We start from the raw sequence: 25583 nt of genomic DNA, 5'->3' as shown, positions 1-25583 counted from the left end.
AACAAACATGCCGCCTGAGAAACCAGCTCAGAAAATACAGAACCACAGTTTACTCCGTACAGACAGCGGGCTGAGCAGCACTGTTAATGCTGGAAAACTTGCTGTTTGAGCCGGTGTTTAAACTTCCATGTGCGTTAATGTCCGCTCGCACAGACAACCAGCTGCGTTAAGAAACAGACCCCGCTCCGCTCGCGCTCCATGAGAGGAGAGCGGCTCGTACTGTAATACAAAATTATTCCACAGACGCCGTTAAAGTAAATGATCGTCAGTCTTTTTGTGTTATGACGTTTATGCTTTTCACTCTGTAAGTGATCCTCGCTCGTGTCCTTCCGTGTCCAGTCAACCGTGTGCTGGGAAAACTTGCAGATCATTGAATCGCCAGGCACGTTACACACGGACACGGACACTCTCATACACACTCAGACACACGCCCACCCGTGCAAAACCAGTGTTCAGTGCTTTGGATATTTCAGCTTAAATTTCAAAATGTTATATTAGTTCAATGAAGTTCATATTATTTATATTTATTATAGCTTGTTTGGTTTCTTCTGTTATCGGATACAGTTTGTCATGACATAAGTGAAAAATGCCTGATGCTTCATGGCAATATGTGTGTGTGGTGACAGAATAAATTAGACAGGCTAAAAGGATATTGGAAAAGAAGGGATATTGTTAAGCCTATTTGAGTTATTTATTTCTTAGTTATTTCACAATAATTATATTTGTGAAATTATTATTTAATGTATTTAATTATTAGCAGTGCACTGTCCTGGTTTATATAAAACATGTTATTAATGTTCATGCACTTTAATTTGTCCAGCTGTACAGTGTTTACATTTACAAGCCTAGGAGACAGTGAGGAAATATACAAATGCACTTTCTTGTATGAAGTTTTGGCATTGAATAAATGCATAACTACAGACGTTTTCCTTTTTATAGGTATTTTTTCTTTTTTAGTCCCATATATCGTGATATATCGCTCTTACCGATATATCGATATATCGAATATCGAAAATATCGTGATATTATCGATATCCTGGGCCACATATCGCCAAAGTATCGAATTGGGACTTACCCGTATCGTCCCACCCCTACTGCTGATACTGACTTTGCCCAAGTCCGGTTTTCTTCATCCTGTTTTAAAATGTCGGATTAATTGCGTAGTACCAGAGGTTTTGGTTGATGCCTCTAAATGAGTTATTTTTGCTATAAAAAAAAGAAAAAACATGTTTTGCTTCAAATATCAACTGATACAACATCTTCTAAAAATCACATACCCTACCTTTAAGAACATTACGCTCTCATTGACGAGAGCAGACGACACAGGGATAATTCAAACAAAGACCACTTTGGGGATTAATAAGATATTTTTGAATTTAAGTATAGAGCACACAAGCAAATATGAAGCTGTTCCTGAGATACGGCCTCAACTAAACACCCAAAGATCAACGAGTGCATCACAACCGAAAAAGTTGCATTTGACAAGCATAATTAAATGAATTGATACGTTTATTAAATCAAACTTATCTTATAATTTGGTACCTGAAGAATCTCAATGAAAATACACGGATGTGTAAATCTTTGTAAATTTGGAAGGTCCGTCTAAACTTTTCTTTTAAAAAATCTGTGACTTGGGATGGAGTATTGCTTATTTATCCCCCGTCTTTTTTTATTTTTTATTTTTATTTTTTTTATTTATCATTTCTCAAGTGGAACCTAGATCCAACTCTAATATGCCAATTGCACAACGTCAATACTTTGAGTTCTCGTGTCTTATTCTGTTACGCTTTGTCTTGGGTTCCGTCCTCCTCTGTTTGTATGTCTATTTGTTTTTATTTGTCGTGTATTTAAAAAAAAAAAAAAAACGCAGCCCACTGTAAGTACCACCTGTAAAACTGTATCATCTCATCTGTGAATTCCTAATAAACAAAGTTGGAAAAAAAAAAAAAAAAAAAAAAATCTGTGACTGAATAGGAAAATCAATCTTGTGAGTGTGAAGGTTTTTACTACGGAAAGCCAAAGGGATATGGACTGTTAAAATAAAATATTTTGTCAGATTTACATCATTTTATATCATCTATCTTCATGAATAGTTTATTTTACACTTCTGCTGTAATCTGACATGCATTTTGATGCATTTCTCCCCCCCAAATACACCTTTCTACCAGTTTGTCTCTACTGAAAGAGGTTCTTCATGTTTGCCGGCTCGATCACAGGTGGGGAGCCTTTTGTTGTCTGACTCCTCTTCTGACAGGAATCCAACAGATTCTGTCCATTTCACAGCACGGTCCAACACGTGCACCTCCACAAAGGTGGATTATTCGTAACCGTGCGCTTTTCATTCCTCTAATCAAGCGGGATTTCTGTGTGTCATGGCGTCAGACGTGAAGCCTGTGGAGTGTGGACTTTTTGATCCCAATGCAACCTCTGCCGAAGTGAAGCGGTGACCGCAGGAAAGCTGACAAACACACACACACACACACACACACACACACACACACACACACACACACACACACACACACACACACACACACACACACACACACACACACACACACACACACACACACACACACACACACACACACACACACACACACACAGCTGGGCTGCAGCCAGAACTAACTGTACTCAGCTCTGCCTCGCAGCAGCATCACCTCCCGACTCCGACAACAAAGAATAGAGAGACGGAGGGAGAGCGCGGAGGTGAAGCAGGAAAAATAAATAAATAAAGCTCAAGCCATAATTCTCCTCACACTTCCTGCTCTGGTCTAAACAATCCGGAGATACACTTATAGGGGCGATAAAAGTGAAATTGAGAAAAAAAAAATTGTAAAAAGAAGAAGAGGACGGAGGGGGAAAAAATTTGAATCATATTTGTGAGTGCGTGTGAAAGGTCCACAGTCTTTGATCGTCTGCTGGCTTGTGTAACCATGGCGCTGCTTTGTGTAACCATGGTGCTAGCATGTGAAATTCCTCACACAGCATACCCAGCGGACCCTGGGACAGCACGGAGCGTGCACATCTCCGACCTGCCACCCAAATATGTCACCGATGACAGGCCTGGTAGGAGGCGCCGTCGGCCCAAACAGCCGCCGGAGGTACATTTAGATGGACGGCTGCGATCCGTCCCGTCAACAAGTGTCTGTGGCGCAGCAGATAAACTCTTTACTGCCCTCAACTCAACCTCAGTGGCACAGAGAAGAAAGGGTTTTTACAAAACGATGTGGCCGAAGTGCTTTTAAACTATGTTTGCATTTCTAAACATAGTATGCTGCACAGAGGTTTATATCCCCCACGGCCGCCGCGGGCTGGCTCACATTTGGACAGTTCAAAGGTTAATCTTCTGCACTTACATACATACAAAGCAGATGCCATCGAACATGAAGGGGCTCCCAAACACAGAGAGGGGGCAACGTAACCCGTCCACTGGAGTCCCCGGAGAGACCTTTAACAGCGTTCCATCCTCTCACATCGAAGGCCAGTTTTTAAGCCACAGCCTCAAGACTTTAGTCGGTCATTTCAAAAGAGTGAAGAGATAGATAAACCGGGGCACCTTTAAATTAAGTGTCTTGAAAGTGTGTGAAGTGAACGAACTGTCTGCGCAGTCGCCACACTTTAACTCTCGATGTCGCACAAACTATTATTTATAGAAGCAAAAGGAGGAGAATTTATGGCCTGGGTTTGTAACAACTGCTTTTTTTTTACATACATATTTAAAGTTTATAGAAGCAGGAAGTTTAAACTAAATAGGGGAAAAAAGAACTACTATTTCTAGAGTCGATTGATTTAATGATTATTAAAAAGATTAATCGAAAAGCTGGATTATGAAATGAACTCAAACCATTTTATTTAGCCATTAAGATTTAAAATAAGTATAACATTGTTTAAGGAATGTGCTGACAAGAAAACATTTTAAATTATTTCTTTAGTCAAAAATATGTGATTTATTCAAGTTGTGTGATGAAAAAAGTTTGCAGCTCAAAAGACAATAAAAATATAAATAACGTTAGGTCAAGTTAATCAGCAACCTCCAAAACCGAGGCCATGGTTCTCCACCGGGAAAGGGTGGCGTGCCTTCTCCGGGTGGGTGGAGAAGTCCTGCCTCAGGTGGAGGAGTTCAAGTATCTCGGGGTCTTGTTCACGAGTGAGGGAACGATGGAGCATGAGATTGAAAGACGGATCGGTGCAGCGTCCGCAGTTATGCGGTCGGTGTACCGGACCGTTGTGGTGAAGAAGGAGCTGAGCCGAAAGGCGAAGCTCTCGATTTACCGGTCAATCTACGCACCTACCCTCACCTATGGTCACGAACTTTGGGTAGTGACCAAAAGGACAAGATCGCGGATACAAGATGAGTTTCCTCCGCAGGGTGGCTGGACGCTCCCTTAGAGATAGGGTGAGGAGTTCGGTCACCCGGGAGGAGCTCGGAGTCGAGCCGCTGCTCCTTCACATTGAGAGGAGTCAGCTGAGGTGGCTTGGGCATCTGTACCGGATCCTCCTGGACGCCTCCCTAGGGAGGTGTTCCAGGCATGTCCCACTGGGAGGAGACCCCGGGGAAGACCCAGGACACGCTGAAGAGACTATGTCTCGGACTCCCCTCGGAAGAGCTGGAGGAAGTGTCTGGGGTGAAGGAAGTCTGGACATCTCTGTTGAGGCTACTGCCCCCGCGACCCGGGAACGGATAAGCGGCGGACGATGGATGGATGGATGGATGGATGGATGGAAGGTCAAGTTAAAACCAGACCATTTAAGATATTTAGAAACTTCTTAACCGACTAGAGGTGAAAGAGGACATGAAGTTAGTTGGTGTGAGAGTAGAGGATGTAAAGGACGGGCTTAGACGAAGGCAGATGATTCACCGTAGCGACCCCTGACAGGAACAGCTGAAACAGGAAGACAACAGCAGAGCAGAGAAAGAGAGGTTTGATCGCATATGCAAGTCTTTACGGCGCCTCCGGGAGGTTAGTTTCCCACATCCGTTTCTCCTAAATGGTTGGTGCAAATCAAAAAGTTAAATGGTTTCTGAAAGAAGAAAATGAGAGCTCTCTGATGGTGAAGTGTAGTGGTGTCTAGTGTTGGACGCACTAGACATCACGGTCCAGGCATACTGAGAGACCACCGGAGTGTCTTAGACGAGTTTTAGAGACAAGTTTTAGAGACCAGTTTTAGAGACCAGTTTTCCCGTGAGCTAAAATGGGCTTGTCCAAGGTTAAGGTAATAATCCCTTTCAATTAAGGTCTGTAGGGGAAACAAAAGTCTATATTATTGAAAAATGATGTTAATTCAGAAAAACAGAGAATGAACCAGTAGGTCTGCACCCAAAACACCATCCAGGTTGTGGAGCGCTCCACTCTCCGCACACTCAAACGCTGCCATCTTGTTTTCCAATAAAGAGAAGTCAGCGATCCGTCTTTGGTATGGTAACAAGAACGATTTGGTTTATTATCTCTTTCATTTTCAAACGACTGAAAATCAATTTCAAATTGACTTAATGGCATTAAGGCAGCAAAGCAGGTGAAAGTTCCCCCCACATAAAAGTAAACATTTTTTTGTAGTACTCTGTGTTTGGAACCACAAAAGTATGTCATTTGCAATACGACCTGTGTCTTACAATTAGATGTTTTTTTTATCTGTAAGGAATTAGTTTTTAGATAAAGAGGTCTGTGGAGAAGGTTAAACGCTCCAGAGGTATAAGGGAAATAACAGTAAATGTCAAGGAAAATGCCAATATACAAAACTTTCCTGCAGAGCATTTTATCTACCTTTTCATGTCTCCCTTACTTTGGAAAATGGCAGGGGGTTGGGTCAGGTCAGCAGAACGCTGGAGGTACAATAAAGTAAATGTTTGCTGGTGTTGGGAGAGCAATTTTGATGTTTTCATGTAGCATTACTGTAGACGTATTCCTCCAGAGTTTTTTAATAAAGCCCTCCACCTGTCTGCATGCCGTCAGAGATTCTTTTCGCAACACTTTCTGGCTCGGTTGTTCAAGAGGAGCAGGGCGGTAGCAGGATACTGCAGCTAAGCAGGCAAACGAGCATGAACGTGAGTGACACGCCAGACCTCTCACATCATTTCTCTGGAGTGGGCGCTCAGTTAAACACAGAAATCCCTGGAGATCAGTCAAAACCAGCACAACTCAGACTAAAGCAAATCAAATCAAGGCCGTAAACACACTTGTTGTCAGAGCAAGAACAGAGAAATGCTTTGTGAAGCTTAACGTCCAACCAGCCGGCAACCTCCAAGAGCTCTTACTTTCTCTGTTACATGAGGATAAGTCTTACCAGCACATGTCCTAATCCCTCGCCAGAGGATGAGCGCGGACAATCCCCGACTCAGCCCTGCATAACCTTGCAATATTTCCAGGTTCTTCATAGGTGGGATAAAATCTCACTTGGACTGACACGGCCGAGGACAGACAAGGTGCAGAACCATCTTTGAAACAAACACAACCTCCCAAACCACTTTAATTAAAGAGGTGCCAGTTAACAGTTCAGAAATTAGGTCAACGCGGATTAAATTCCAGATTTGGGTCGCAGTGATTTCAACATCCAAATCCACACAAGTTACATTTATAATAGTTATAACATCTGCTTTTGGGACATTTTTTCAAAGATGCGCATAATCCTAATCAGTAGTAAACTCTGGATTATATCCCTTTGATCTGACCAATGTTGACAATGAGATGGGCGTTTGTTTTCTTTTACACTGTACGTTGCAACTACACATTACTGTTACACCGTAGTAAACTGATGTAAACTGATGTGGTTTTTCCAAGGTTAGCCCCGGTCCAGGTAGGGGTCGGCCACAGCAGCGGTCAAACCGGGCAGCCCAAGGTCGCTTCTGCTGTCTAGAGCTGGAGACTAACGCTGGCTAGCAGGGAGCTACCATCGCCAGACACTTGCTGAGCAACCCAGAGCCAGCCACGGGAGTCTGTGTTGCTGCACACCTGGCATTAAAATGTGTAGCCTACCCTGTTCAGCCTTGAATCAGAATCAGAATCATGTTTATTTGGCCAAGTCAGGTCAAACAAGACAGGGAATTTGACTCACTGGTTATTTTCGCTCACTTTTTCTGATTTGCGTGATCAGATCTGACCTTCCTGCTCTATAGGAAAGTAAACGTGCCATTACTCCTGTCAAACTACAATGGTGTTTTTATTTTCAAACACCAGACGGAAACATTTTTAAAAAAAATTACTGGACAATCCATCCTGCGTTTAGGCGATACTGGGTTAGCACAAGCTACCTACTGTTTCATTGTATGACACTGACTTATGTGTGGAAGCAATGATGTCTATGCGCTTGAAACGTCACGTGTGCTAAATAAATCTGCACTGGGGAGCTAAAGTGTGCGGTCTCCTCTCTTGTTTTTCCAGCAATGATGTCTAACCATTACTAAAGTCAGCCAACAATAAAAAGATAAAAATTAAAAAGATAAAAATTCATACTGTACTGTATATAAATGTATTGGTTTATATCATTTTAACTGATGTGGTGCAACCCCCCCCCCCCCGATCCACGTACCATGGATATCCATGGATATGAAATCTAGCTATGTAGAGCAAAATCTTTTTTTTCTCTCCTTTTTTTAAAAAAAAATAAAGAAAAAAAGACTGTAAATATATTAATTTCTGCTGCAAAGCTGGACATTTTCACATGGAGGCCAGTGGAGGCCGACTCGGTTTTGAAACCCGCCCCTGGTGGTCAGTCCAGAAATGGCAACTTTTTTTTGGTTCAGCGTTTGCCTTAATATAGAAGTTAAGACTGATGGTGCTGTAACCCATACGTGAGGAAAAAAAGAAGAAGAAGAAGCTCCACCGGAAAAAAAGAAAGGAAAAGTATATAAACAGTACAAGAAAAGATTTGATACAAACATGAAGAAGAGACTCAATGAAAAAACAGCTTTTTGGGGGTTAACATTGAAAACGAAACAAATCATCAAATAAGACAAAGATGCAAGTTAAGTATGCAGCCCTGAATCCATCCCAGGATGCTTTTGTGTTCCCACTATGCAGTGGGAAGAGACTGAGGACTCAAGGGTCCCAGACGACCTTCGTCGTCCTGAGTGATAAGATGTGAATCCTTCCTGGAATTTGTTGAGACCTTGTTCTAGACTTGGACGCTCTTGATCAGATTTCCTAGGACTGACTTTGATGCAAGGAATGAACGGGATCAAAATTAAGAGGAAGTAATAAACAAATGTATATAAATGCAAATAAATGCACAATCGTTAACAGAAGCCAGGTTTGAGGCGCAGACTGGAAGTAAAGACAAAGAGAGTGCACAAAGAAGAAAAAGAGATGACTAGAGTACAAAAGTAACTATGGTTATAAATGACGAAGCACAGAGCAGCAGGTGTAAGAAAACCAACGTGCGAACCCAGGAACCGCAACCCTTCCCTTTAATGGAAATGTGTATATAAATAAACATTCGCTGAACAAACGCACATGAAATGAGAAGATCTTTTAAACATTAAGGAACCGGACATTTAGAGATACAGTTCTAATAAACTGAGGAACAAACACATCGATGTAGCTGAAAGCTTTTATAATACCCCCCCTCCAAATGAACAAAATGGGAGCAAACTGATCCATGTTGCTAAAACGAAACAATCTACTGTCTGTTTGTCGCTTCACTTGCTGTCCAAGTACCCATGGCGATGGCGATCGTGGCAACACATCCCCAAAATGCAACACACTTAAGCGTCATGTTTTATTCTGTATTTGAGCGACCGCAGCATCCAGATTGAGACGCATCTGGTAAAAAACTGCATTTGATTGAATGTGAGCTCAAAAAGAAAATGTGAAAACCGTTGGTGCCTTATTTTTTTAACATGACAATCCCCGATGCTTACATTTGAGGCCATCAAGCAACTGCATTCAAAAGCATCAAGTCTCTTGATGTTATTAAGTCTTTGCGTCTTACCTGAATTGGCTCCTGAGTCAGTCTCATAGGTCCAACACATTCTTCTTTAGCTGAGACCTGCAGAAGACACAGAGACAACACATGAGAATCCATGAATCCCTCACAGCATACACCAGAGCAAAAAGTGTGAGGATTCCTTACCATTTTACCATTGATCTCCAGAAACATGTTTCTATTTGCACCACTTGTAATCTTTTTCACCACCTACTTTGCGCTCCAAGTGTTTCCTCTTAAGAGACAGACAAGTGGAGTTTACCAGGGTAGGGACGCTCTTCTAAGACAACAGAAATACGAACGCCTGGATGCAGCTTTTGTGACGACCTCCCCTTCAGTGCAGACATGTACATTGTGGCTGCAGCATGAGCCCAGACCCGTCCGTTGCAAGCCTCCTTAGAGGGTATTAGCCAGCAGCCACAGACTGAACTCACAGGTTTAAGTGCCTAATCCTCCTGCGGGAGCAACACACATGCTGTGCTGCATATATGCGTGTTTTTCGCAGCCTCAACAGGCTTCTTAACCACATGCGTCACTCCGGTGTGAATAAGCAACTCGGCTACATGTGCATCCTTGTAAACATGCATGCACACACATGCTTACACCACACTAGAAAACACACAATGAATCAGCGGTGTAGCATATCATAATGTACCACTGCAGACGCTGCAGGTGCTCTGTGTGTCATGTCTGGGTAAAAACCCTCATAAATCCGGTTGTTTGTGAGCAAATGATGCATTGCTGGCTGTTTTGTCTCCATTGTTAACATGTTTTCTACACAGAATCCAAAACCCCAGGAAAACAGGTTTATATCCCTCTGACAAGAGATATCTATTTAAAGATGAAGAAGTGGGGGTGTAATGCTTTGAACAAATTACTTACTAATAGAGCCATCTAAGCTGCACACGAGGAACGGAGAGGACGCATCATCACAGTATATTTGTCACCGGTTGTCGAGCTCAGAGGGATGGATACATTTCAGCCATGTCAGGAGACCACGGCAAATTACCAACCAGCCACCATCAGACTTTTTGATAAGTTTGATTTGATTAATTTGATCTATCTATCTATCTATATATATATCTATATACCTGTGTATATATATATATATATGTATACATACCGGTATATATATATATATATATATATATATATATATATATATATATATATATATATATATATATATATATATATATATATATATATATAAATATATATATATATATATATATATATATACAGAGGTGGGTAGTAACGAGTTAAATTTACTCCGTTACATTTACTTGAGTAAGTTTTGGGAAATTTTGTACTTTTAGGAGTAGTTTTGAATCACTATACTTTTTACTTTTACTTGAGTAGATTTGTGAAAGAGAAACTGTTCCTCTTACTCCGCTACATTAGGCTACATTGAGCTGTTACTTTTCTTTTATCCCTTTTATCCGCGTACGCGTCAATCTCATGACGTCACTGGGTGATTCTTTGGTAAAAATGTTTGTTTTTGCATGTTTTGTCACATTTACACAGACTCAAACACACACAGAGTTTCTATGAATTCATGGTTATAGTCCTGCCTGCGGAGCCTGGTTAAAAAAGAAAAGTACAAAGGCTTGAAATTTTGTGCTACTTGTGCTTAATTTATTTATTCTGTTATTATTTTATTTATTTTATTATTTATTAAAGTACTTGAATTTACTTTAAGATTATTTTAATTTAAGCTATTTTAAATTTTTAAATTTTAATTTATTTTACTATTTTATTGATTTAATTTGCCAGAAGATGATTATTTTGTACTTTTGTCTGTTTGAATGGTTGTAAAAAAATAAATCAGACGTTAATAAACAGTTACTCAGTACTTGAGTAGTTTTTTCACCAAGTACTTTTTTACTTTTACTCAAGTAATTATTTGGATGACTACTTTTTACTTCTACTTGAGTCATATTATTCTGAAGTAACAGTACTTTTACTTGAGTACAATTTTTGGCTACTCTACCCACCTCTGTATATATACCACGGTCTGTGTGAATACTCAATTCTGATTGGCTGGCAGTTGTAGGTTATCACTAATAACCTACACCAGGAGATCATCCGAGACCATTCAGAGATTTATAAACCAACAGCAGGATTGTAACATCTATTCTGTGACAGACATGAAGCCAGTGTAATGATCTAAGAACTGGAGTTATATGGTCCACTCTCTTGGTCTTAGTGAGTTAAGAAGTGAACCAGCTTCGTGACTCTGAAAACTTAGACCTGAACCTGACGCTACCTCGCAAACACACTAATCCTGTTTCCGAGTGAGAGACACCGGCCTCCTCTGCCTCCAATTTTTTTTATCCAAGTGCAGCAGTGATGAAAACAAAGACCAAAGTAAAACAAGTCTGACTGTTTCCTGGGCTCTTCATAACCACATTTATGCCACAGTGATTGGTTATTTCTTAAGAAGTACTGTACTTGTTAGCTTAAAAAGAAATTACCCACGTTTAAAGAATATTTCCAATATATGTGGTTTGATTTCAAGTTTAAAAGAAAAAAATCCTATCCTAAGGAATTTCTAATAATTCCTAACAGATTCATATACAAAGATATATTACTTTAGCCCCAAACACGCCAAACAAGCAGAAAGAGGATGAAAAAATATATATAAAGACATTTCATGACTGAAAATGACTAAAACTGTTCTGCATTTGGGGGAAAATTGTCTTTTTCTGTGGTCCATCACTGTCACTAATCTTTTTATGTGGGAGGCTAATTTGGCATCATGTTCCCAGAAATACCTTTATAAGGAAGAGGAGTTCTTCTGTCTCAAAATACTGTACTTCATGGAAATGTTCCAAGTTGAAAAAACAACTAGTGATCACTTCTATCAAAAGGAAAAAGTTTCAACAACAGCCAAAATAAAGTTTACATTCAAAAACCAAATTTCTTTAACAGAGGGATGGATTATTACTTTTTTGTGACTACAACAAAGGAAGCAGTGTGAAATTGAAAAGCCACGAAGCTCACAGTTGGAAAACTTCAGGGTTGTTGTGGTCTTCTTAGCATCTTAAACTTGTCTAAATACTTAAATGTGTGGAACAAGCGCGAGGGCCAAAGAGAAGCACATTTTAACTATCCAAAAGAATTCAATTTCATTTACTCTGCAGAGGTTTCACCTGCATTTCTGCACCACAATGGTGTTTAGTTTGACACTTCACGTTCTGTACTCCAGAAATTTCTTGTTGTAAAACCTGTTAGCAAAAACAAAGCATACTATGTGACCCAGGGTCATGTCTGTAAATGTCAGGCGTAAATGAGACGAAGTGAAAAACTCCACGATAAGGAGGTGTAACCATAGGAACATCATCTTCACAACAATCGGGACTTTGGGACTGTCACAATCAGACAGTTTTGCCCAGATTAGCCATAGTGTGATGTCAGCTTCAGACATTAAATACTCATAAACAGGGCCGCCGCAAGGGGTGTGCGAACCGTGCGACCGCACGGGGCCTCGCGCCCCAAGGGGCCTCGCGCTATGGGCCGTTCTTTTTTTTGTTTTTTTTTTTCAATTCTTTCTTTTTCAATTTTCTTTTTTTTTTTTTTCCTTTTTTCCCTTATAAATAATCAACAGTCACATTCCATTACAGACCTAAATGTGTACTAGTCTGTGCATATCAATAAATATAGGCTATGTGCAATGATGCACGTGTCTGTTGTTCAATACAACTGATCAGACCAAGCGCAGACACAAGCTGCTCTGATCCAGACGGGGGGAGTTGGAACAAACTGTCACACAATGTCGAGAGAACGAGACAGATTCAGGAAATTTCCATCAGGGGATGAAAAAAGAAAAAAACTAAAGAAAATGGAAGAGTTTAATGCCTCTCTGAAAGGCTTGTTTGATAAATTTGTTACAAAAATCACCGATCCGACCGGGTCTCAAGCAGCCGTGGGGCCCCGCGTCGAGGCAAGAGATGATGATGAGGCAGGGGAAGTTATCCAGTATTTTGCTAATTGGAGAGTTAAAATTGCGCATATAGACACACGGTCCGACCCGAAAAACCCCAAAATTTTGCGAGGGCCCCCCTGACCATTTCGCACAGGGCCTTGCAAATCTCCCAGACGGCTCTGCTCATAAATACCTCTTTATTCCTTTAAAAATTTTGTGCAGCTCTGTCAGAAAAGAAGCAGGAGCAACTGATGGCTTTGTTGCCCGTCTTGGGCTTCTTTATCGTTAAACAGGAGATGTTACACCGACTGAAAAGAGTTCAAAAGTCCAAATTATCATTCAACAAGAAACTCCGAATATATCCGTGTGGTTGAGATGCGGCTTCATGGGAACATTAATAATTTTGTTTTACTTGAGGACGACACAGCCAGATGTGAAACAGAGCAGGAAGGAAGGCAGCAGCGACCGACACAGTCACTATAAGTAATCAGTGGCAGAAAATAATTTGGCCAGAGATCAGTCAGCAGATTTAACAGATGGAGGAAGTTTAACAGAGAAGTGTTGTTGGACAGATGTCTTCTTCAAGTAGGAGAAAACATCTTCAAGGAAAGAGACATAAGGGAAGTGAGTGAAGAAGGATTAAAAAAACAGATTACACAGACAAAAAGCCTCTTGGAGTTAAAATGAGGGAAAGTTGTACTTTATTCGTTTTAGATTGTTGTAGAGACCAACCGAACAACACTCAAAAATGGTGTATTAGGAAAAGTTGTTTTATTACTTCAAAAAATGTTAATGGTTTCTAAACCCATTGCATATGGCAAAGTCTGGTAGTGTGCACTTTAACGCAGTGTTCTTTAACCTGTCCTGCATGTTTCAGATGCTTTTCTGCTCCAACACACCTGGTTCAATCATTACAGTTTTTAAGAAAATCGGAAGATGCAAAATCGGTATTGGGAGGTTGCACTCAAGGAAGAAAAATTGCAACTGGTGTCTCTGTATAAAAACCTCCAACATAACGCGACCCCGCTGCTGTTTGCTGCTGTTCACATCTGGATGTCTCATCGGGAGACCCAAGCAGACTATCAGGCTATTGTGACATCACAGTCATTCAGATCTGAGCAGAATTATTCAACTTCTCATTAATTTCCAACTTCACTTCGCCCCCGGACACTTCCAGACCAACCCAGAGCTGGTTGTTGTGTATCAGGTGGATAAACACCGGGTCTAAAACTGACAGGAGTGTCATCTGTCTTCGGATTGCTGTCCCAGCCTGCTGTGCTCACAAGTGGTCCAGACTTGAATCATTTCCTTTATACACGTCTGCCACCTTACATCTCTTCCTTTCTGGCCTTCTGTGAAAACCACGTCCATCTTCATTTGGGAGTAACTCTGACAAACTCTGTTTATGTTTCTGTAATGCTGATATTTTGTACATCTTGTATGCTATACACATATGTGTAAAACGTTTCTTTCATCGTGCACCTTCTGCTCCGTTTTACAACAAATTCAATGTAAAAGGTTGTTCTCCAGAACGCCATGAACTGAAAAAAGTCTCAGGATGTTTCACAAATCCCTTTGAAGGAGATTTAACTTCTTAAAATGTTGCATTATGAAGATGATAAGTTAGTTCAAGTGACGGAGTCAGAAACGAGAGATGCGATTTTACTCCAGACCCAGCCTCGTGGGTGACTCTCACTTTGAAGTCAGACTGTGCACAAATCGGAAGAGATACAATAAGAGGCTATAGTGTCCTTCAGCGCAGGACAAAAAAATCTGATCCCACACATTATCTCTCTTACAACTGCATTTTCCCACGAAGAAACATTTGATTGATTTAGTTACACTGCCAAATTAAGATGGAGCTTTCATCCTATCGTGCTCCTCTTCATTGTTAACAGCGGGCATCTGTGTTTGTGCAAATGGCAGTCCTTGCAGTGAGGGTTCATCTTATCTGCAGTGCACGTGGCCTTCTGGGAAGCCTGGACGGGCTTGACGTCGGCCTCGGTCTGCACACAGCTAGTTATCCGTCCTTTAAGGCTTCCTGTCTACACTGTGAAGTGGGTGATAAACTCTCACTGATCATCTGATATTTTGACGTAGCTTCACTTTGTCATGTGAGCAAGCTTCATGACTGTGGCCTTCAGAGCAATGATCACATCACTAGTGAAAATGTGCTGTAGAGGACACAACGGTGCACACTCTTACAGCCTAAATGTCTCTTTTTATCCTGGCTGTTTAATCCACTCACCCTAAAATGTTGTAAAACCTCAAAAGTGTAAGAAATGAATTTCAAATGTTATCAAAATCCTAATTTCTCTGCCTCGCTATGAAATACTATGAATGTAAAATAAAATAGTTTCAGAATAAAACATTTAGCTATCAATAGAAGTTATTCACTAGGGTCTTATAATCAGTAAAGAATATGAGAAGGCAATGAATAAATGTTTTGAAGGAGCAGTCATGCCAGCAGCTTCCAAAGATTTTCCTTCTTAACTACTTATGCAAGAGTTAATTAAATTTGCATATACTAGCTGTAGCACGGCGAGTGCTACGGGGCCCGACCGACAGGATAGAGAGGACACGGAGTTTAGTGCAGAACCCTTTATCCACCAGAACACCCAAGACACGTGCTTCCAGCTCCTTCACAGCAGACATCAGCAGCAGCTCCTCCTACCCAGCTGCAGTCTCCGAGTCCTGCTTATCAAGGCTGGCAGGGTGGAGAGGCTGATGGGACACACCTGTGTCCCGTCAGCCTGAGTGGCTGCAGCTCCTCCACCCTGCCACACACCCCCAACGTCAAACTCGTGCTGGGGTCTGTCCGGCCGAGCCTACTCCCCCCCCCGCCCCCTCGGAGCGGGAGAGGAAGCCTGGAACCGCCGTCGGGAGGCCGCCCCCGGCGTCCAGCCGAACAGCGGGAACGGTCGGGGGGTCGCCCCCGGCGTCGGGCCGAGCAGCGGGAACGGTCGGGGGGCCGCCCCCGGCGTCGGGCCGAACGCCGAGAAAGCCGCTCTCGGGGCCGGGCCCATGATGGCCTCGGGCCAGACGGTGCGTCGAGGACCACCCCCTCCTCCGTGCCGCGGCCCAGCGCCAGCTGCCGGTCCGCCTCCGGGACCGCCTCCTCCACGGCGCAGCCCCATTCTGGAGCTGGTGTGTCCAGGACCGCCTCCTCCGTCACGCTGCCCTGCTGGTCCACCTCTGACTCCGACTCCGCCTCCGCAGCCGCCTCCACAGCCGCCTCCGACTCCGTCCCAGGAGCCGTCGCCTGGCGACCTGCAGCCACTGCCTCCCGGCCGGTCGGCTGCAGCGCCGCCAGCGCTGCCGCGGCGAACCTCAGGCGTGGAGCCGGGATGGGCCACTCCGGGGGTCCCGACGCCTCGGGAGCTGTCGCTTGGCGGCCCGCAGCTTCTGCCGACCGGCCTCTCAGCCGCGGCGCCGCCAGCCCCTCCCGCGCTGCTGTGGCGTACCTCAAGCGTGGCGCAGGGGTCGGTCGCTCCGCGGGCATCAGCGCTGCCAGCGCAGCGAGCTGCTGCTCGCCCTGGTCCCGGAGCAGGGCGGCCAGGTCCGCCATGGCATGGGCGAGCGCGTCCAGTGCCCGCTCCGTGCCTCCCTTCTCCATCCCGTCGGGCCCCACGTTGGGCGCCAGTGTAGCACGGCGAGTGCTACGGGGCCCGACCGACAGGATAGAGAGGACACGGAGTTTAGTGCAGAACCCTTTTATTCACCAGAACACCCAGGACACGTGCTTCCAGCTCCTTCACAGCAGACATCAGCAGCAGCTCCTCCGACCCAGCTGCAGTCTCCCAGTCCTGCTTATCAGGGCTGGCAGGGTGGAGAAGCTGATGGGACACACCTGTGTCCCGTCAGCCTGAGTGGCTGCAGCTCCTCCACCCTGCCACACTAGCATTAATTACATCTGCAGATTGGTTCTTTAAGCTCTAAGGACAGACCAACACAGCCCAGGCAGATTGAACTCCCACATTGGATCAGCATCTTCAAACAAAAATGTCTTTGGTTTAGGGGAAAACTGTCTGCATTTTATCATTCAAAGTAGCTCTAAAACATACATCAATACCAACTCTTTAGCTGGACTCCAAGTGTGCAAACTACTGACTAACATTGAAGTGATTCGTCTGTGGGTTCACCTAATTTTTAAAAGTACTAAGATAGAATTAATAGTTTGTGTGTTTTTTGCTTAGCCACATTGTGTTTTTACTATTATTGTGACTTAGATGACGATCAGATCAAATCTTATGACAAATGAATGCAGAAAACTAGTTCATTCAAAGTGGTTCAAAAGCATTTTCTTGACTGCTTTAGTTTAATTGTACAAAAACGCTAGTTGAGCTCAATAAATACTGCAACGTATATTTAAAAGCTACATTTCCCCGTGCATTTTAAGCTTAACAAGTAACAACTGCACAGTTTAGATAAGATGCTAAAAACCAGTGTTGATGTAAATGACCATATTGAGTCAATTTGTTTAGTTGATACATTTTTCTTTATGATAAACATTGGATTTGTTATGAGTATAATTTCTTAAAAAGTGTCTTAAAATTGTAATTTCTTTTGTGTATATTTTGTATTTTGTATGTATTTAATATGATTTGTATGTAAATTGACCGGAAATCCGCCCACATTTTTTAAAAGGTCCGGCCCCGGCTGTTGATTATCAGCTGGCTTCATGGCAAACCTTAAAACTTCCCTGGGCATTTCATACAGGATTGGGCCCCTTTTGTCATCCGTGGCTCTGTCCCGGTCAGTCCATACATTTTTTGTGGTGTTGATGGTGACGAATCGACAATCACCTTTTTGATGGTCTGCTCGGTTTGTGTGAGAGGAAAGGAGTTCCTTTGTTTCGCATTCCTTGGAGAGCGCAGCGAGGTATGATGTTTGTTTGTTTGTTTTTCTTGCTGTTTTCTTGACTATTCGATATAATTGTGTATGTTTTAGCATTGTATAATTAAACTAAGACCTGTTTCAGTCATGAGTTGTTCGTACGTGCTTTGGAAATTAGTTTTATGAATTGTTTGTATCCTTTTTTTTCTGTATAGTTTTCACGGTGTCGTAAGGACTCAATGAAAGAATGTCGGCATGATTCCCGATGCGACTTCAATAAAGAAACCTTACGCATCAGTCGAGACTCTCTATCTTTCTTCAATCCAAGGTCTGCTACAGTTGAAATTCCCATTTACATCTCTTCAGGTTTTGCATGTTTGGATCGGGGGATGTATTTTTTTTGTCTAAAATCGTTTTAAGGGCCAACTTCCCGTCCTTTCACGTTTGGATTCAGGCCAAAATGTTCCCAACGGCAAGGTCACCCAGAAGTCAGGGTGACCCCGAACATGCAACGAGCACAGCGGTCTATTTACTGACGCACCATAGATCATGCCAGTATGTAATTGCCATATTTCTTCATTTCATCTGCTCTAAAAGCATAATTAAAAATTGTCAAAGGGACTTCTGAGTCCACAACAGCAGTAGTAAATAAACCGATTTCACAGAGGCCTACTAATTGCTGTTCTCTGCAGAAAACAGCTGAGCTGCTTCTCTTATTTAGTTTCTCCAGTGAAATTGTTGGGAGCAAATCAGTCAGGGAGGATCCAGCTCCCTCAGAGGAATACGTGTTATTTCCATCTGATGTCATTTTCTCGAGAGAAACCATTTATTTTCCTCCTCCAGCTGTATCAAGCAGATTGTTACAGATAGTGCTCCTTTCTTTAATCTTTCATTTTACATCCAAAATGGGCAACCACTTTTAACGATTGCTATAATATGATTTCTGAATCTGACTGAGCTGGAATATAACCGGCCTGATTGGAGTTTAAAGTCATTAAGACCTTAATAAACGCGTTACTTTCTGTGAAAAGTGCTTTGAGATTACTTCTGATTTGAACTGACGACATATGAATGAAAGTAAAGTGAACGAATATTAGCATAAATTCATTTAACCACTGAAGTGAACATGAAATAAGGCAAAAGACTCCCAATGTGATGAAAAAAACAAAACGAAACCCGATGCTGGCTCACACACGACCCTGAAACTTCGCCGACAGACTAAAGCTTAAGATTTGTTTTGTTATTTCTTACAATAAATGTGGAACATGCAGCTGCGGCGTCTCATCTGTCCCTCTGCCTTGTCCCGCCGAGAATAATGTTTACCAGAACAACTTTATAATGTCTACAATATATCCTGTGACCCTCCCAACAAAGGATGGGCAGTGTTCCTTGTGTGGGACATGTTGAGTGAAAATACTTCAGCGCTAGGGATGGGCGGTATGGACTAAAAAATGTATCACGATAATTTCTGGCATTTATCCCGATAACGATAAAAATGACGATAAAAAAAATACTAATTCAACTCCACCTTTGTAACTATAAACCTATCTCATCATCATTTCTTTCTTTCTTTCTTTCTTCCAGGCTCATTTCTTTCTTTCAGGCTCATTTCTTTCTTTCTTTCTTTCTTTCTTTCTTTCTTTCTTTCTTTCTTTCTTTCTTTCTTTCTTTCTTTCTTTCTTTCTTTCTTTCTTTCTTTCTTTCTTTCTTTCTTTCTTTCTTTCTTTCTTTCTTTCTTTCTTTCTGGCTCATTTCTTTCTTTCTTTCTTTCTGGCTCATTTCTTTCTTTCTTTCTTTCTTTCATCTTCCTTCCTTCCTTCCTTTATCGTTTTTACCGCGAGATGGCAATTTCTTACCGTGGGGAATTTTTTTGACGGTATATCGTGAACGGTAAAATATCGCCCATTCCTATTCAGCGCGCTCTCTTTTGTAGGTTAACCCTAAACTACCTGATGTGAGACCTCTGCACCACCCCTGTAACCCCTAACCGTAACCCACTTGGTCGTAAGAGAGCCTAAAAGAAGCAGAGACTGTTGGTTATTTCAGTTTAAGATGCTTTCCGAAAGGGCGAGGATGAGGAGGCCAGTTTGGAAAGCATTGCCCCTTCCCCATCCACAACTCCAAAATGCCTGTTTGGCTCAACGAGCCACTGAGCTTGTTGGTTTTGTGATGAATTACTTGAAATTGCTGTTCACAGATGCTCATGAAAAAACATTATGAATTGCATGATACAAGATAAGCACGTTCTCGATGCACCTCTGATGGCACTTACTCTCCACTGAGGTGATATCATACAAAAGCAGAAGAGAAAAGAGGTGTCCAACAAGATGATGTCATTACCTCCAGCAGCAGAAAATGATGGAAACAGTGATGGAAATAGGAACAGTTAGTTTTAATCCAGCTGTTTTTGCTCGATGTTGGCTGTGATTATGACGATTATTGAAAATGATTGTGGTTAGCAGAAATAATTGCATTCAAGAGATTATGTAATAACTTTGGCAGTCCCAATTAAAGTCAAACACTCCATTAAAACAGAAAAAAATAGACTGAAATATATTCAGTCTGGAGAGCGTTTTTGAAAAACAGACTTAGTAACGAATACTTATTACTGCTGCCATCAGATTTCATGACTTTGTTTATTGATGGACAATGAATTGATGTGGTTCAGCAGAAAGAAAAGAAACATCTAATGAAACTGGTACTGACATAAATTACGGTAAACTCAGTATTGAGTTTGAGTAAAAGTGATTTGTGCAAAGATAACTGAAACGTGTGCACCTGTAGACAGGTGTTCTGGTGCTCGTGATCACGCGTCTTCCTGTAGAGAGGTGTTTTGGTGTCCGGTCGTATCATCTGTGATCAGTTTGTCATCAGTTGACTTCTAGTGTCCTCGATAAAAACAGGTTTCAACTGATGAGACTTGATCTAATTTCTCTTGCCCTTACTGAGCAGTCATTCAAAATTAACATCGCTTTACCCAATGACTAAATACTTCAATGAAAGCTAATTGGAGACAGATGCAAACCTGTGATCTAGGTGAGGTTTAGAGCTACTTTGATTGGTAGAAAACACAAGGATTAAAGTGTAAAAAGTCTTTTGACTCTTTCTTTTTCTTCAAGGTGAACTGTTCACCCTGCATCTTTCATGTGCAACCCCTGAGAGATCAAATATTGCTATTTCATATTTCCGATAAGCAAACTATTAAATACAATGACTATTTACTGTAAAATAAACACAAAAAGACAATTATTTTTTGTTTTACTCGTGGAACCTGCACTGAACTTTAAAATGACCAATTGACAGAGAGCCGTAGTCGCGGCATAGAACTTCAGATCTCTGAACGACATTCGAACTCTTTAAGCCTGCTGTTCCCGAGAAGCATCTGCTGATGTGAACTAACCTCACAAAAAGCACATCCCTGAAGACACACTATCGACGGCAGCAGATTTCCATGAATCTGGGAAGAGATGAAGTGATCTCAGAGTATTTAGACATCCATCAGTTAAGACAAACGGAGACAGTTCAGCCCTGTGGTTACTCTTCCTACAAGAGGGAATCCATCTAAAGAACACTCCATAGACACAAGAATGGTGGAGAAGAATGGTGGGGGGGTATGGAGCCAAATCAAGGCCAAAAGTTTTGCTAATTTGAAAATAAAATTTGAACCTGAAAATTCTTTTTTACAGTTTCAATTATTTTTTTTTCAGTATCAGATCCTTTTTTCAGTTTCAGAACTTTTTATTTCAGTTTCAAATCTTTTTTTCAGTTTCAGATCTTTTCTTTTCAGTTTCACTTCTGTTTTTTTTCAGTTTCAAATCTTTTTTTTTCAGTTTCAAATTTTTTTTTCAGGTTCAGACTTTTGGCCCCGATCTGGCGTGGGGGGCGTGGCATCAACTGAGAGGGGCGTGGCATCATGAGTGACAGCAGAACAGAGAAGGCGGGGGACGTTCCTCAGTCATGTTGCCTTCAGGAAACGTAGGTTGCAGAAGTTATCAGTAGAAGTATGATTCAACACTGTATATACACCATATTCACGTGATTGGCAGTGGAAAAAACTGATATTAGTGACACGTTTCTGTTTAAAAAGATGTTTTAGATCGTACTTGGCACCAATCGCAGTATAAAAGAAATACACTATGTCAGACTGTACAATTCAACAGCCACACTTTAAAGTTTGACATTTCCCACTTCCACATACTACCAAGTACGGTCTAAAACAGGGGTTCTTAACCTTTCTGACCTTGGGGCCCAATTATTTCAGTACAGAGTGGCCCGGGGCCCATTAAATATAAACACTGTATAGCAGGGGTATTCAACTAAAACTTTAAGAGGTCCATTTAGAGAGAATTTACTCAAGCGAAGGTCCAGAACATCATAATATATATATATATATATATATATATATATATATATATATATGTGTGTGTGTGTGTGTGTGTGTGTGTGTGTGTGTGTGTGTGTGTGTATATATTCAAGTAGCCTCATAGTTGTATCAACATCTGCATCTGACTGTTATATTAAAAAAAGTACATATTTGCCAATTAACATGTTTAACTTGAATTAAACACATTTTTTTCTCTTAAAAATAAAGTAGATTTTATTTTATTTTTCAAATGCTATCTTATTTTATTTCTCTACCAGCAGTTTGAATTTCCCCTTTTCTTTGTTAATTGTCTCAACACATTTTTATACTAAATTAATATAAACACATCTTAACAATTTAACAGTTTTGCAGTTTTTCTTTCTTCCCCTCTTATAATCTTATGCCCCCACTTTCTGTTGTTCAGTGAGAGAACTGAGCTCTAACTTCTCCTGTCAGGACTTTAAATCTGGGCTGGATGGTGTCAGGTTCTCATATGCATGTGGAGGTGCTCATTGATGAGCCTGAAACGATATTTAGTTTTAATTATGTTCACTGTGGAGAAAGCTGCTTCACAGCTGTATCTGGACCCAAACATGGGCAGGATGTTTTAAGATGGTCAGTTTATTTTTCTGTGACTTCAGTTCAGACTTGAGTGGATATGTTTGATGAAAAACTTTGTGTTTTGTTTCAGTGGCGTTTCACTTTCGCACTTTGAACGCCACGGTCTCTGAACGTATGAGACACTGGTTTTGTCCCAGTGGGAAGACTGAACAGGATGAATTTGTCCATTCCGGGTTGCATATTTAAAAATACAGCGAGGACAAAACTTAGTTTGATTTTACTTTAAGTTATTTACATTAATAAGTTGTCAGGACTCAGTGTGTCGGGTTTCATCCGAGTCTGATCAGCTGCGACGGGCACAGCCCGCACCGCAGCTCTCTGGTCGCGCTGCAGCAGTTACTTTCCGATGCTTTTTCGAATGCCCGAACAGTCCAGTCCAGCAGACACGACAGCCCACGCATCTACATCTACCATCCTTCAGCAGTAACGACGGAGCCCACCGCCCAAGCGGCAGCCTCAGCCGACCTCCCCGGCCGCGGGGACGCGCCGGGATAAATGATCACGCCGCGCTCGCTCGCTCTGGGCGCAGACCCAATTAATTGATCCCTAATCCTGGCGGATCTAAACCTACTCTGTGCAAAATGAAGGATTTTCTCTGTAAATACACACCATTTCTCTTACTATTACACGTACAGCTAGCTGAGTGTCTTCTTCTCCTCATTTGGTTGGGAGTTGCTATGCAGTCCCGCGGCCCTCGCGGCCCACACGTACAAAACTGAATTTTTTTTGGCGGCCCACTAGATGGCGCTCGCGGCCCAAGTGTGGGCCGCGGCCCTATGGTTAAGAATCACTGGTCTAAAACATCTTTTTAAACAGAAACGTGTCACTAATATCATTTTTTTCCACTGCCAATCACGTGAATATGGTGTATATACAGTGTTGAATCAAACTTCAACTGATAACTTCTGCAACCTATGTTTCCTGAAGGCAACAGGACTGAGGAACGTCCCCCGCCTTCTCTGTTCTGCTGTCACTCATGATGCCACGCCCCTCTCAGTTGATGCCACGCCCCCCACGCCAGATCGGGGCCAAAAGTCTGAAACTGAAAAAAGAAAATTGAAACTGAAAAAAACAGAAGTAGGACCACTTCCATCATGAAAAAGCATGTTCTGTGCAAAAGTGACTGGAGCACAGATACATGAGAGATATCAAAGGGAACCACTGGCTGTTGAGTTTGCTCCCCTAAACTCCACCCGGCAGTCTTCAGCTGCTGCTGCTGCAGAGCCATGGAGACGTAGCTGAAAAGGGAGCCCTCGTACTGTATACTCATATTTTGACCAAAGCACGTCGGAGACATTTCCTTCAGTGTGTCACCTTAGGTTTTTCTACAAAGCTGGGATTAAGTTTTTTCTAAGAAGTCTGAACCCGCATTGTCGCTGGCTGAACTTTTGCAGGTCTAAACAAGATGTGCCACGATCCTGCTTGTGTTTGTATATTTGTATGAGCCAATGACTCCGTACAAAGCCCTGAAAGCCCTGCAGCGACTTCTGTACAGGCCACCAGCATGAGTTCTTGTGCATGTGACTGCGTACACCCCTGGCATGTTCACCAGAGGGGTAAACACATGAACTGTGTATATAAACACGCACAAATGTCCACCGGACGCACACACTCAAAAAGAGACACTTGGGAGCTTGATCAGCGCCGTGGCAGATTATTGAGATCCTGCAGGGAGAGGCAGATGGCTCAAATAATAAATGGTATCATTGATCCTCTCTCACTCCACCAAACTCAGAGCAACAGAACAGCTGATAAACCAATACACCGACACTCACACACACCCACAACGACACACACCCACACCGACAGACCCTTAACGACACACTGACACACACACACACACACACACACACACACACACACACACACACACACACACACACACACACACACACACACACACACACACACACACACACACACACACCAGTCTATTAAAAGTATAGAAGATGTTGAAAAGCGTTTCATGATTTCAGTTCCTGGTGAGTCATTTTTTGTCTTTTTTTCTTGCTGAAATGACACATGGTGTGCATATTTTTAGGTAAATGATAAAACATTTGCAACCAGCTTAAATTACAGAAGATATAAAAATATTTAAATCTCAATAAAAAATAAGTGGTCAGTCGATATTTTGAAAAACAGACTTTTTTTTATGTCGAAAAGTGCCGAGTCCAACCAGGAAGTGAGAAAAGTTGCAGTTCCACTACTGGCCACTCGGGGATGGCTCAAGAGCATTACCATCCAATGAGCTCCATCCTAAAATTTCCAACTTTGCAATAGAATTAAACATATTTGCAACTGGTTAAAAGAAAAAAGAAGATGATTCTGGTCTCCATGACTAGATAACCAGAGGACACCAGCTGGACTGCCTCTAGCTCATCGGGTTCTGCCTCTAACAGCAGCTGGATCTTTTAAGTCAAGAGACTTTCACCCTGTATCATTCCAGGACCTGTCCATGTTGACTAATGGCGCTTTTCCACTAGTACCTACTCAGCGGACTCGACTCGCCACGCCCCGTCTCGCGCTTTTACACTACGGGCCGAGGCGGGTGGAGGCGTGCCGAGTTGATACTTTTTCTGTATCTACTCTGCCGAGGTTCTAAGCGTGCTGAGTCGGCCTGTATCTGACGTCGTCACAATACAGGCCACCGATTGGTCGGGGGGCGGGGCCGTCAGACGTTTGAATCAGGAAGCGGGAATCAGCGCAAGAGCGACTCGCGGCTTCCTCATTTTATCCGACAGGCAAAGGCAGCGTAAACGTCTGTTTGGTGATCCAACTTTGAGATGCAGATGTTCATAAACCTGGTGGCTGAGGAGAGAATTAAAAAGGGATCTAGACGGGTGATAAGGAACGACCAGATCCACCAGGCACTCGGTCACTGCTTAGCCGCTCGCGGCTCCCAGCTGATTTCTC

The 25583-nt window shown here is 42.3% G+C and overlaps 1 protein-coding gene across 4 annotated transcripts in view; it reads right to left on the bottom strand.

The window, feature by feature from the left end:
- The window catches only part of pde8b (phosphodiesterase 8B), an 87595-nt gene that overhangs the window by 43313 nt on the left and 18699 nt on the right, over positions 1-25583 (bottom strand). For 2 of the 4 annotated variants that reach the window (XM_061733901.1, XM_061733900.1), the window contains exon 2: positions 8929-8985. In XM_061733901.1, the coding sequence (XP_061589885.1) occupies positions 8929-8985 (57 nt within the window). Of the gene's footprint in view, positions 1-8928; positions 8986-9069; positions 9289-21086; positions 21144-25583 lie in introns of those variants that run through there. The other 2 variants (XM_061733899.1, XM_061733902.1) reach the window with 2 other exon arrangements.

This window comes from Cololabis saira, chromosome 11 (assembly GCF_033807715.1).
Source record: "Cololabis saira isolate AMF1-May2022 chromosome 11, fColSai1.1, whole genome shotgun sequence".
Classification (NCBI taxonomy): domain Eukaryota; kingdom Metazoa; phylum Chordata; class Actinopteri; order Beloniformes; family Belonidae; genus Cololabis; species Cololabis saira.
This window is presented reverse-complemented; position numbering and strand designations above follow the sequence as displayed.